This window comes from Athene noctua, chromosome 3 (assembly GCF_965140245.1).
Source record: "Athene noctua chromosome 3, bAthNoc1.hap1.1, whole genome shotgun sequence".
Classification (NCBI taxonomy): domain Eukaryota; kingdom Metazoa; phylum Chordata; class Aves; order Strigiformes; family Strigidae; genus Athene; species Athene noctua.
In genome coordinates this window covers 85,963,869-85,978,183 of record NC_134039.1, presented here as the reverse complement: position 1 = coordinate 85,978,183, position 14,315 = coordinate 85,963,869, and the positions used below count along the sequence as shown (strand labels likewise).

Sequence of the window (14,315 nt, the reverse complement as noted above, 5' to 3'; positions counted from 1 at the left end):
TTAAATACTTTTTGTGGCTACAGACCACCGAGACTTAATTCAGGATTTAAAGCACTAGGCTGCATCAAATATTTATTTCAGTTTTCTCATGAAGGGTCTTCGAATTGGGAGAGAAGTGGAAATAAGTTAATCTTTTAATGCGCACACTCCTATTATAATATCTTTACTGCAATGATTCCACATGATTTTAAAATAACATCATCAACACTCTTTTTGCTCAATCGGCCCATTTTATGGTATTTTAACGTGCCAATTCCAAATTTGATGCTATTTTTTACATTAAATTTGATGAAAAGTTTTTCACAATTCTTCTCACCTACCCCCTTGTTTGTGTTAAATCACCATATATTTTTGTTTAGGGGTTCAGAGCCACCACTTGGAGGAACAGACTTCAGCCCCGTTGTGGCTCTAAAAAGGGTTAAGAAAATGTCTTTAAGAGAAAAACCACCTTTGAAGGTGGTTTGAAGTGAGTCCCACCAACCATACCACTGTGGCAGGGTAGGCGTTGGGGAGGGAGGCTTGAGTATGAGAGGAACATTGAGGGGAGGTGGCTGTGGGAAAAGGAGGTGCAGGATGTTCCCCACCCCTGTTTTAAGCCTTTGCAGACCCCCGTAACAACACTGCAGCCCCCCAGGGGTCCATGGACCTTGCTGAGAACCGCTGTGCTAGACAATTCTTTCAAGAGAGAGGCGTTGAAGTCCCCACTTTTGACCATTGCTGTAGGTGTTTAGCATCTGCATGTCCCTATAGAGCCTCTCTTACTCAATATCAGAGAAAACATACATAAATATTTGTGGTTAAAGGCAGAAAAGAGTGTTAGGTGACGCACAGGTGCGGCTTGGAAATCCAGGAACTTCTGGATCAGGTTTCTTTAAGCATGCAATTCACTTGCTTTCACTCAGCGTTGCTTATTCAAATGAAAACACTCATTAAAGACAGTGGGAAACACCAACAGAAAAAAAAAAAAAAAAAAAGGCAAGCTGATCAAATTTAAATATTTCTCATCTGATGAGGAAAAGGAACATTTTAGTGAAGCGTAATTGAATGGAGTGCTGAATCACTGGGGGGATCAAACAAAGCTCCAATTTGAACAGCAATCCACAGTCAACTTTCTGCCACCTGTTTCTACGTTGCTCTACACTATCATATGCCTTGTTAAGCCTCCCAGTTCCTCGCTTTAAAACACCTTTGAAGCTACAATAATAGAGACAGCTTGTGGTATCAACTGCGCGCAACACAGCTTGGCTTAAAGCTTGGCTTGGTGAAAGCTAAGGCTATGTTTAGAACTGCGGCCAACTTACAGGACTCGCTCATGTTGTAACCTTTTTCTCCAGTAAAAAAAAAATAAAAAATGCCAGAAATCTGTTCAACAGAAGAAGCTTCTTAAGTACACACTACAGCCTTGGGCAAAATCCAAAGTTGAAGGGATACACTATGATCCCTCCCTTCCAAAGAAATCAGGAGAGGTTTTCAATGTTTTGCAGTTTGGATTAACAGTTAAACAAGAATTCTTACTGTCCGTCTTTGAAATCTGTAGATAAAAGAGTGCTGGGTAGATATTGCACATCAATATTATAAAAACTCTTCCTGAATGCATTTCACAAAGTATCACGTATACTTGCATCACTCCGGACAATAAAATTAATAGTACAGGGTGAAGATTATCAAAACTACCCTTTAGGAAGGAAAATTAGAGAAGAAAGGTTTACTTATTTACTTATTCTCCATTTTACATCATACCAAGGATCTAAACCACAAAGCAGAATACAACAAGCCTCTGTAAGGTACAGAAAAGAAAAAAAATCAAAGCATGGCCTTAGCCAACACAGACAATTTTTGACCAACAAAGGATTTACAAAGAAAGCAGTTGCTAGAAGCAACAAACAATCACAGAGCACTGTGGATGTCTAGAAAGACCAGTCTCCTCTCTGCAGGAAATCACTGCAATGTGCCAAGGAGACTTCAGTATTAAAAAGGGAAAAAAAGGAAAAAAAAAAAAAAGAGCAGAGTAAAAAGAAACCCATTAGAATCTAGTTACTTTTCATAAGGCACCTCTTGCTGACGGCCGTGGCCACACACCAGTTACAGCACCTGCTTTCTCGTTTGGGTTTAAACCCTTGTGATCGTTACTAGACATTTGTAGTGCACTAACACTCGAAGGCCAACCACACAGCCGCCCCGCTGCGAGACGCCGCGCAGACACACCGACCGGCAGCGCAAGCTCTTTGTGGCAGGAAATCTAATAGACAAGAAACAACAACAGGTGAATAAAAGATAAGAGGTCAGGATGCGAGGGAAAGGGAACAAAATAACCGAGATGAGAGAGAGCATCTGTCCACATCTCAGCTGTCCAGCAGAAGCAACCGTAAGCAGACAGTTACTCAGACAGTGTCGAGTTGCAGATTATCACAGGAATTGCAGCAGTGAGTTTGAAGCACAAGTTGTTGGGAGGATCAAGTGTTGACTTCACAGACGCATGGACGATGCACGTAAGGAAATGCCGTATGATAAAACATAATAATTTGTTGGTATCTTTACCTCCCTAAAAAGCTGTAGAGGGAAACAGAACAACACACAATGGGTCTGAGCTTGGTAAACTCAAGGATGAGGCCTTGTAGTGAAAATGTCAAGCAAGACCTAAGATCAAACATGGATTTTCAAAATGTTTACTGGGGGCACCTCACTAGTATTTAAGCCTCTGAGTTAATCAGAATAAAATGCGTGAAAAAACAATAACATCTGGTCCTTTCTGAAAAAACAGGGCTTGGTTGGTTGGGATTTTTTTTCCCCCCCTTAAGACTTATTTTTATGGGAGTGAAAAAATCCTGTATGGAAAAAAGAACCTGTCTGGAGCAATATTCTTCCTCCTGAAAGCTGTTTCCCCCTGTGAGACCTTACAAGCAGCTACATTTCAACAGAGCACAATGAAAAAGTTTTTTAAAGCACCCTGGGACAAGAAAAACTGTACTTCAGCACACTGTCTACACTGCTCTGCAAGTTTCCAGAGGTTCATTAAACTAAATGGACTTATTTGAATTTTATAATTGAAAACTGTTGTCTTAAACGCAAGTCCCAAATGGGGTGATCTACAGCTTCCAGCACTATTTAACCTCAAAGCATATAATCTGATAATACATGCTTTGAAACCTCTGCAGAGTCTCACTGAAACCATTGTAAAAGTTGGTTCCTTATGAAAAAAAGCCAGACAGAAGAAGAAAAAAAAAAAATCCAAAAGGTATTTAACAATTCAACTCAGTAGCAACACGTTGAGTATTTTCTCATTATTTTTACAGCTTAGTTGATTGTTCTTATGAAATTCTGGATTTGAGGAAATAAATCAAAATGTTCAGGTCACAAACTACCCTCTTCACAGAAACAGTGAGGGGCTGGAAAGAAGGCAGTCAAAAATTGCACTGTACAAGGCAATAGGCATGGAGAATGGGTTACCACTGTAAAGTGACTATAAAATTATAATGGATCTTCCTGTAAAAAAAAAACAAAAAACTTGAAATTCTGAGGCTAGCAGGCTCCATGCTCCTCACCAAGGGGAACACAAAGTACCCAGCCTCCAGACGACCACATTTCCATTGTGCAAACAAAGAAATAACTCACTCCTTCACTACAAGAAGCAGCAGAACCGAGTCTCTTCAAAATGCTGTTAAACATACAAAGTAAACAGAGCATTATAAAACATTTCCCTCCTCTACTTACATTCCATTAATCTTTCATGCCACTTACACAGTTGGTTAGAGCATTTTCAACAGAAGTTGATGATCTTTTTATCATTGAGGGCTTGCAGCTGTATGCATGATAGCTGCAGTGAAAAGGCTGAGCAGCCTACAGCCATCTAAATAAATATCATCAGGGAATTCTTTATTTTGCTAAATTAACCAACCCTTAATCAAATTTCACCACACCAATACAAACGATGCAAGCCTAGCTAGTGAGCAGCTGATTTCTGAAACAAAGACTGGACTGCAGTCATTTAAGAAGATGACTTCAGCAGAAGTCACACTCCTTCAGATGTCTCCAACAGCAGTACGTTAAGGTGAAAAAACAATCCTACACACAGGCAAAACCCTAACGACACCAGCTGCACAGCACTTTCCAGCCTGGAAAAGGGATACAGGCAGCAGACAGCCCCATGAGATGCCAGTCACAGTGCCAGGAACAAGCAAAGCGACCCAGCTACCCCCCAACTGTGTGAGGAAACCTGTCCAGGACTATCTCCGTGTACAGGAGACCACAGGTACCAACTCTCTACCTTTTTTCTGTAATTAACTTTTGATCCAAAAAGCCAACACAGCTATTGCATGAATTGCCACATTCCCAGGAGAAAACCCACGTCCTAAGGCTCAGTGTTCTCAAATTTGCAAGAGCAGAGGTTGGACCATGCTACTTACGTGTGCCACCTGGATGATTACAAGATGAAGAGTATTTAAGGAGCCATTGGCCCCCCCGTGCTACGAGCCCAGCCTTGATATCCCACCGCATCAGAGCAGCAGCCCTGCTTGAATCCCCAAGAGGCTTTGGAAATTTCCTTATTAACCTGAAGGTTTCAATACTGCACTGGAAGGAAGAGCTGTTGGAGGCAACGTCTTCGAAAGAGTTGAAACCACAGAACTTGTAATCATTTACTAACAAAACCAACTATTACAGCTTCCTAGTTTTGTAAGCGTGGGCTGAACGCCAGCTCTGCACAGCGCGTTGTCTAAAGCTAAAATAAGAGCTGAAAAATAAAGTACCTTCAGCTTTCAACAAGGCATGGTCACACATATTGTCCTTCCCCATATGGCTGCATATTCACACATGCACCCTCAGCTTTTGTTGCTATTAAATGTAATCAGGTATCTCTATCAAGCTACAACCCAACACTTGCCACACATGCATACATTTTATACAAGTGCCTCTAGATCATTTCAGAAAAATTTATTTTTTAAAACCATACTCTGCCATATACAATTTATTCTCAATGAATTTCTGAGCTACTTGTCTTACAGAAAAACCGCTACCTTTATAACACTGGAAAACACCATTAGCAATAAAAGTGGTTTTAAGAGACCATTACAGTGCATACAGATCAGAGTAACTCAGCTTTATTTCTTGTAGCAGCTATTTCCCAAATGTAACAACAAGGGCAACAGCTATACATTCATCTTTCTCACTCTACATCACAAACTAGCATACCAGTTCTATGGCTTTAGCCAGAAAGAGAAAACAAAACACCAGGTCATTAGTAAGAATCCATTCAACAAAGTTCACTGTAAATGTAATGAAAATAGTGGCCAAAAAGCATTCAAAAAGAAAAAGAATCCCACTTGTAAAAAATAAAATGTGTTCAAGGCTTTTTGCCTGTAATTTCAACTTCTGCAGAAATGAAAGTAAGAAAAGCACTATATCTTGCCTCACTTTTAGTTCTCCTTGACATCTGTCGTATGTGTTTGCCTGTGTGAAAGACTAGCACAAAGATTTCACGGAGGTCTTACGGAGTCACTGCTAAAGTTTGTTTTCTCCCAATTAAAGCTGCTATTAAAGGCCAGTTTTAAAAAAATAGCAACCTTTAATTGGAAAGAAAAACGCCTAACAATAAATAAAAGGCAGACACATTCACCAATTAAAAATCTGACAAGATCTCTCAAAAAAATAGCATTTGCTAAATGCCAGGTTGCTTGTTTCAGAGTACAAAAGCTGCTTCAACCAGCTACCAACAAAACAAAAGGTTAAGAAAAATCAATATACACACACGTGTTTGTCCTCTGAAAGAAAAAAAAATATATATATATTCGCGGAGTTGTCCTCCAGTAAATGAATTTTCTCCATTCTTTGCACTATTTTTTAAAAAAAAACCATTTTATTTTTTTAAAAGCCCATGCTATCAGCATTACACTTCTACAACAAAAGCTCCCGATCTCCTGTGACAACATTTTGACCTTACAAAGTACCTTTTATTTAAGGAACTTGAGGGATCCTTCTCATACATGAAGGAATTAGCACATGTTTTAAATGTGGGTGTGCTGAGGCACAAGTGCAAGTGCTGTGCTTTCGCCCACCCACCAGATGCACAAGACCAGAAGCTGTAAAGCCCTGATATCCAATTTCCTACTCTAGAAGTTACAATCCCAGGAGCTTTGTCTTCTTGTAGCCAATAATGGTCATTTCTTCTCAGCAATGTGAGGGCAAGGGCAAACTGAAGATACTCACATACCCCCTGAAGGCACAGGGAAAAGAAGGAAGGCTCCCTTGAGCCCCAACAAAGGTGAGGATTTTAATAGCTGACTTTATAAACATTCATTAAGCTTCCCAAAAACTCTTTACTTCTAAAAGGTTTATTGTTATGAACAAACCCTCTGTTTCTCCTTTAGGAGACAAAAGAGGGAAGCTGTGCCCAAGAATGCGGTGTAACCCAACAGCAGCCTGCTGAGGGTATGACTACAATACCTTGTAACTCAGCTCTGCCAGTAGCTCCTGACTCTTTTTGAATGCCTCAGTCCTTTCCTGGGGCAGTGCTGCACAGTGTTCTCTCCTGACAGTGTTCTGACAGGCAGGACAGACAAGACACCGGGTACTACTCCATCCACCAAACACACTTTTTGAATATACCAGGAGGGGTGGTGTCCTCATACTCCTGTAACGCTGGGCAGGAAACACAACAGAATCACAGAATCATCTGGGTTGGAAAAGACCCTGAAGCTCCTCCAGCCCCACCATGACCCTCCCCCTGACCGTTCCCAACTCCCCCAGATCCCTCAGCGCTGGCTCAGCCCGACTCTTCAACCCCTCCAGGGATCCCGGGGACTCCCCCCTGCCCTGGGCAGCCCATTCCAAGGCCCAACAGCCCCTTCTGCACAGAAATCCTTCCTCAGAGCCAGCCTGACCCTGCCCTGGGCAGCTGGAGGCCATTCCCTCGGGGCCTGGCGCTGGGGCCTTGGCTCCAGAGACTCATCCCCCCTCTCTGCCCCCTCCTGGCAGGGAGTTGCAGAGGGCCAGGAGGTCTCCCCTCAGCCTCCTCTGCTCCAGACTGAACCCCCCCAGTTCCCCCAGCCGCTCCCCAGCAGACCTGTGCTCCAGACCCTGCCCCAGCTCCGTTGCCCTTCTCTGGCCACGCTCGAGTCATTCAATGGCCTTTTTGGGGTGAGGGGCCCAAAACTGAACCCACTCAGCGAGGGGCAGCCTCCCCAGTGCCCAGCACAGGGCTCAGATCCCTTCCCTGTCCCTGCTGGCCACGCCAGTGCTGACACAAGCCAGGATGCCATTCGCCTCCTTGGCCCCCTGGGCACACTGCTGGCTCCTCTTCAGCCAGCTGGCAATCAGTGCCCCTGGATCCCTCTCTGGCACTAAAACTGAGTATAAAACATCCTACTGCTGAAGGTTAAAGTTTTAGAACAGTATAGTGATATTATGCTCAGGTCAAGAAAGATATTCTTGGTCTATGTTAAAACCAAAGGCATCCCTAATCAGGACAACCGCCTTTGAGCAAGGAAATCCCAGAGCCATTAGCCCTTGACGAGGGTATGTTGCCAAATCAGCAAGCAAACTCAAGATCCATATGTCCTTAGCTGAACTAGCTGCATTGTAATACCAAAAATCTCACCTACAGTTCAAGAAGATCCTTGCCCAAGTGAAGACTCTTCCCCTGAGCATGCATAGTAGTAGTGTCAGCAGTATGATAATTGTATGTGAATTACTAACCAATCACCATAGAGAGGATGGACTTGGAAAATTACTAATTCTGCAAGTTTTGTGTATCAATAAAGCACAGAAAATGCCATTGGTGTGCACATCAGGAGGAGAAATCCCCCATGCACCCAGTGCTGCAATAAACCAATGTTAGCTTTCTAAACTATCATTTAGTTTAGAGAGTTTTCATAGTTATGATTTTTGGTAACACTGCCTGTGTGCTGCAAGGCAGGTTTGATGTTGGCAAACAATCTGAACTGTTGTTCATAGATATATAAAGGTTTTGGAACCAATGAGATACCACAAGGATCCCAGGAAGAGGCCCAAGCTGGGTGTTTTGCTGTGGGGACACGGTCAGTCTGCCCAAGTTGGGGCTACGGGGCAGCACAGACACCAGACACCTGCCCCACGCAGCTTGGGAGCCAGAAATCACCCCTCTGAGCCAGACAACCTTAGAGGGGTTATCAGCACCCAGCAGGTCCCGGTTCAGCTCAAACACTAGGATTTTCTTTTCAGTTTTGTACTGCAGCACATCTTCTGCTCAGGAAACAACTTCTTCCAAATTAGTCCACACCGGAGGCTGCCTTTATTCTCTACTCTCGGCACCAACTGGAAAACCAAGGTGAACTTTATCAGTACATGAATTGTCCTATAGGAAACAACTCCCAAAGAATAAATGTGTTCCCCAAGACAACAGGAAAAAGGGACACTTCACAGGGACAGAAAAGAGATCAGAAGTGGGACAGTCTTTCCTGTTGGGTCTTCCTTCATCTCAGAGCTAGCGAAAAGCAATACCAGAGAGACTAGGGACGACCCAAAACTTCCAAACTACACCAAGACTGTGATGAACAACAGTGATGAAACCTATGCTACTATCTTTCCTGAAGCAGCAGCAACCTGATTTTAGCCCCAGCTCCCATAAAATACCATTTCTTTGTTGATTTCAGTGCTGCTGTAATATGTTAAATTTTGTCAAGGATCTGGTCCCAAATACTCTTCCTGAAAGCAAGACCATTTTTCTCCTGGGAAGACCAATGAAATGAGTACAAGAATCCCTAAATCTAGCATTAAAGTAAATTATTCAGTCTCTTGCAACAGAGAGCTGCTGAGCTTGAGTAAATAGCAAAAATTACCCCTTCATTAATAAAATCTTTTATATTTTTAAAAGGCCTTTCAGCTTCACATTTCAAAGCATTTTATAGATAATCACGCTAAATAGATTTTACAGACCTAAACAATGTTCCTTTTTGAAAGACATAACCATCTTTGCTATAATCGACTAAAATACCATAATAGTTGAAGAAGCTCCTCTGAGTTGGTTTGTTCAGAGCAGCAGAATATAGTCAAAGTTTTGCTAATTTTCATATCTGGTTTCCTTTTATGGGCCTTTCACGGCAACAAGAGAAAAACAAACAGCGTTTTAAATAAACAGGGAAATACAAGCGTGAAACCACAAGGACTGGCAGAAGACTCTACACATAAACGTTTTGGAAATAAAGCTATCAAGAAAAGAAAACTTTGCTACATTTCAAACCAATAGCCTACTGTTAAAGATTCGTAGTATTTTTCTGAAGCTGAGTAAAGCTATAAGAAAGATACATTTCACCCACCCAGGTCTAAATTGGTTTGCAACAGTATTTTATGAGCATACAAAACAGCAGAAAATTTCACCTGTTGCTTTGCAAGTTCACCCGCATCTGAGCTACTATATAAAAACAACATTCAGAAGAAAGTGATTTAAATTCTTTTCCACACCATTTGCTTTTTGTACTTGGCTAACCCTAAGAAACGTGTGTATTATTAACACAACACTTTTTCCTTCCTTTGCAATCAGTTCTACTTTCAGGTTTTCATGGTCTGGCTCAACATGACACTTCAAGCTCTGCAAAGAATCTCTACATCCAAACCAAGTTCTAATTAAATTCTGGAGGTTTAGTTATCAGGCTGTTCTGTTGAATAATTTTAATTTCATAAAGTTGATAACTTCAATGTTGTGTCTAAACACTGGACCTAAACTAGCCAAGGTATCAGTGCCTGTAAGCCAAAGATTATTAAACGAACATGATTTCTTATTTGGAGAACACAGTAACATCAACTCACTCTCATTCTATATTATAAATGAAATAACAAATCCAGATTTATTAAAATAGAGATACAAAGGAGGCCCTTAAAATACTCTTGGAAATTATAGGAAACATAAAACAAAAGTAAATTACTACAGGAAAAGCCACAGCAATCAATGTACATATATTATTCATTCTTCCACAGCCTACAAAATACTGTATTTTCTCTAAATTTAGGTTATCTGGCTACAACTTACCCTGTTTGACTCTCCAACTTATTCAGATTTGAGGCTGACAAAGAAACACTAAGGAAAACACACTTTAAATTCACATTAATTATCCTTGTCCCAAATATAAGGTTTAAGTGCCCAGCAAAAAATTCAAGATCCAGGTAAGAAGCCTGATTTTTTTCAGGTTATCACAACTAATCATGTATTGATTATGCAAGCGGTCCATGCAAACTCATTAATTGCATCCATGAGTGTGTGTAGGCCTGGATATAAAATCTGCAGGAACATTACCCATTTTAATAGCCATGTATTTGGGTATTAGCTTCCTATCTTGCTCCCTTTCAACTTCTGTTATATACAAAATAAAAAGTTACCAAAGTACACTACTCCCGCTGTCATACCCCATGGTTATATGAGGTCAGACCCATATATACTTTTCCTCCATCTGCATACATATGTACGAATAACTCCAATGTAAACAACTCTGGGTTTATAAGTTTTTCTTATAAAACTAATGAACCACATATACTTGAAATGGGAAAGTCAGGCACCACAGTCTGTTAAGCACCACCTTTCATTCATTGTTCAGTGATTCTTTGTTACCTATTACCATACAATTCCGAGACCACAGTCACAACCCTGGAAAGGCTAAGCAGTTCTGTGAGGCAGCTCTTTTTTTCAGAGCCACCTAAAGTTTTTGCAAGATCTGAAAGACCAGTTTTCAAAGTAATGGAAAAGAACCGAATCTTGTCCTAAACATTATCACTCGTCGAGGATTTTAAAATCATAACACATCCTAGATACAGAACTATTGCTACAGTAACTCTTCCAACGTAACAGAATGATGATAGTTTCTGGCAAAGACATGGAAGAAGAAACCCAAGTTCAAAAGCTCATTACAACTCACAATATCATACTAGTATGACTACCTGCTGCCCACACTCGCTTTACAGGGGGTGCATAAGGCCAACATTTAAGTTTCAGTGTGGGAAATCAACCACCAACCTGCTGGTTATAAGCGGCATAGAACAGATTTACAAGCAGTTGAAGGCAGCACAGAGAGAAACCAGTGAAGTGAATTCAGGTGCTTGCTTGCCTCCAAGTATATCACAGGATCACCCTCTAGCAGAGGAGCATTCGGGAATAAGGACAGACAAAACCCAACGGTCTAAACATGACTAGACACAACTGTTTCCATACCCTACAAGACAGTCAGGCTCAGAAGCAGCACTTTCCCACTTTTGCATCCTAAAACAGGATGGAGTCTGCCCACAGGACTTCCTAGTCCTACAGCTTTTCCAACCAGCCATATTTTACTCAGCGCTGCTGTGTGTTTGTGGATGGGGGTCAACTACAGAGCCTATAAGAAGATGGTGCTTTGACCCTCCCTGTATGGCATTACACTAGTGTCAAACGCAGGGCTTACTCCTCTGACCCCGGGATATGGCAAAGTTAGAGGAACAGATGCGGTGAGCCGGGCAGTGTGGGAAGACGGTGGGACACCCCTCAAGGCTGCTCCAGCACTGAGGCCTCCCCACCGCGGCCAGGGCCCTGGAAGGACCCGAGGCTCTGGAGGCCCAGCCCGGGAAGGTCCCCACACACCCCTGGGTTGCGCCCAGGGACAGCCCTGCAGGCGGGACGGAGGCTGCGGAGCGGGGCCGCGCCGCCCCTACCTGATCACAGAGATGAGCAGCCCCGAGGGGTCCTTGCTCTTGCTCATGCTGCTCCGGTAGCGCCCCGCCGCCTCGCCCGCCGCCATCTTGCGCCCCCCCTTCAAACACAGGGGCAGCCACCCCTGCTGGCGCGGCGCAGCCAATCAGAAGAGAGAAGGCGGGCAGCTGAACCAATAGAAGGCGGGGAGGGCGGGGCTACCGCCACAAACTGCTGTGCGGCGTAAGGCGGCGCCGCGGAGCACTCTGGGAGCCGTAGTTTTTATGGCGGCTCTGGCCTGCCTCAGCCTGGACTGGGCCGTCGAGGGTACAACGCCCCCTTCGAAAAGCGATTAAAACTGATTGAGAATCTACCGAGCAGAGATCTGCAAAGAGGGCTGTGCCCAGAAGCCATCATTCGCTCTGGAAGCTGCACAAAAAGGGGTGTGAGGGACCAAAACCACTCACACAGAGCCAGGCCAAGCCAGACATGCTCCCAGCCCATCACCAGACTGAACAGCAAAGGGGTTTAAGCATTTATATGCTTTTAAATGAACAAAATGCACTAGTGTCTTAGAGTAATGTGTTCTCCAAACTAGCTGAAGTTAATGATTATCTGCGTGCCCCAGCCTCGAGGTGGATTCTGATCGCAAGTAAATCTACGAGGGGCTGTTGAAGCATCACGTAATGTAACATCTTTAAATTATGATGTTTTTAAATATAGTTTTCCTCAGGTTTCACTGGGAAGCCAGTGAGGTCACCCAAACTGAAACAACCCAGGTGATCTTGGAAGTCAGCTCTAAAAGTAAACCTGAGCTAGTTAACATTTTGCATTTGAACTGTGGTTTTTGCACAGCTGGAGATGACAAATGGGAGCCAGTTCACAAACTGGCTGGGAGGTGGCAGATCTCCAACACCCAGTGCTGACTGAAGGCCAACCTATATGCCCACAGTCCTTGTTTTACGATCGATACGCTCCATCTCTTGCCACAGGATCGTCTCCTTTAGAAAAGGTGTATGCTGCCGTGTTGAAAACAAAAGGTTGTTTTTCATCGGCTTTGCTGGGCAACGTTAGACAAATCATCTTACAACAGCTGCCTCGCTTTTCCCATTTGCTGATGAGGGATAATGATACCTCTCTGGTCAAGTCCTTTGAGAGCTGGTGTTAAAAGCACCACACAAGACCTGGGTTTGTTATTGCAGAGGCAGGGATTCCTTCGCAAGTGCAGTAACAGTCAGGTACTAATTGCTGCTGGGTGTTTTCTAGACCAGGTGCACTCTATCATGTCAAAGACACTTCTCCTGGCTGCTATTCTGGAGTTGTTTCTTCAGCCCAAAGCTTCACATTAACGATTTTAACTGCATGAAATTTGTAGGTAAGTCAAGAGTATCCATTTATATGAACTGCAGTTGAAATATAAGGTAATTGGAAGCATGGTATTCCTAGGGCTTATTTACAAGGGGAAGATTTTCACAGTAGCTATTGTGGAAGAATCTCAATTATACTCAACAGCTGTATCTATTATCGTTAGTAGAATGGCAGAATAAGAACATGGGCACTTTAATTCTGAAATAAAAGATACTTTATTCCTGAATAACAAATGTTTTTTCAGAACAGAATAATTACCCCAAAGTGATTTTTATCTCCAGACAGGGTGTGCACTTGAAGTGTGTTCCTATATCGCTGTTCTGCTACGTTTCCCCTCTGCAGACAAGCCCTGAGCTCTACAATTTGCTATTCAGCTACGCCAAAAAAGCTCATCTTTGCTGATTTTCTGGACAGGTTTGCTAATGCCTTTGCTCGAGGATGGAGCTTTGAATGGCAGGAGTTTTATGCATTGGCTGGAGGGAGTTTTTTCTCAAACTGCCAACTTGCCAATATTGTTTTTTTGTTAATTGGCAATTCATATTGACTGCTCTGTACTGGCACGTCCTGGAGATTGCAGTGGGGATGAAATCAATGTGTCCTACCTTTTCATTCCTGACAGCTACAATAATCACCTCATTTAGGAGGAACTTCATCAGAACAAACAACAGCAAATCTCCAGAACTGTAACCTCGCTGACTTTCAGTCCTGGGCTCTAATTGCTAAACCACTGCCTTGCTTCCTTTACAAGCCCTTTCCTTTCACTCCCAACTCAAACAGAGCTATAGGTCTGAATTTCTGTTTTCTATAAACAAAAGATAATTAACGTAGTGCAAGCTGATGTGGCACATAAAAACTGAGTCTGTCTTTATAATATATATATGTATTCATAACATATATAATATATGATACGAAGAGGATGAAGAGTTGTAAGAACAGCATTTTCTCCTCACACAGCTTCCAAGAAAAAATTTCAATCTGAAAACTGATGGATTGGAAATCAGGAGACAGAAATGTACTCTTCCTTTCCGTATTTCATTCCCACAGAGTTTTAATACGATGAGGTATATCTAGAAAAATATACGGTTTCTTGACTACTCAAACCAAAAAAAAAGTCCAAATTGACCAAATAATTTTCTTGATGATGCATTAATCACTGTCACAACTTGTCTGTAAATACTAGAGAGGCTCAGTCAAGGATCCCCCCAATCCAGAAGGGACTTGGAAGCACAGATGGTTTCACTCCTCCTCCCCATCCTCCATAACAAAAAGAAAGGGCTCTGTGCGGAGGCGAGCACGTACTTTGCCGTTTCTCATCCGCTGGGCCAGT

General features: G+C 42.6%; 1 protein-coding gene across 1 annotated transcript in view; it reads right to left on the bottom strand.

The window, feature by feature from the left end:
- The window catches only part of EXOC4 (exocyst complex component 4), a 424,237-nt gene extending 412,488 nt beyond the window's left edge, over positions 1-11,749 (bottom strand). Inside the window, exon 1 of the mRNA XM_074903542.1 lies at positions 11,644-11,749. Within this exon, the coding sequence (XP_074759643.1) occupies positions 11,644-11,729 (86 nt within the window). The 5' untranslated portion in view covers positions 11,730-11,749. The remainder of the gene's footprint in view (positions 1-11,643) is intronic.
- Positions 11,750-14,315: the final 2,566 nt, after the last annotated feature.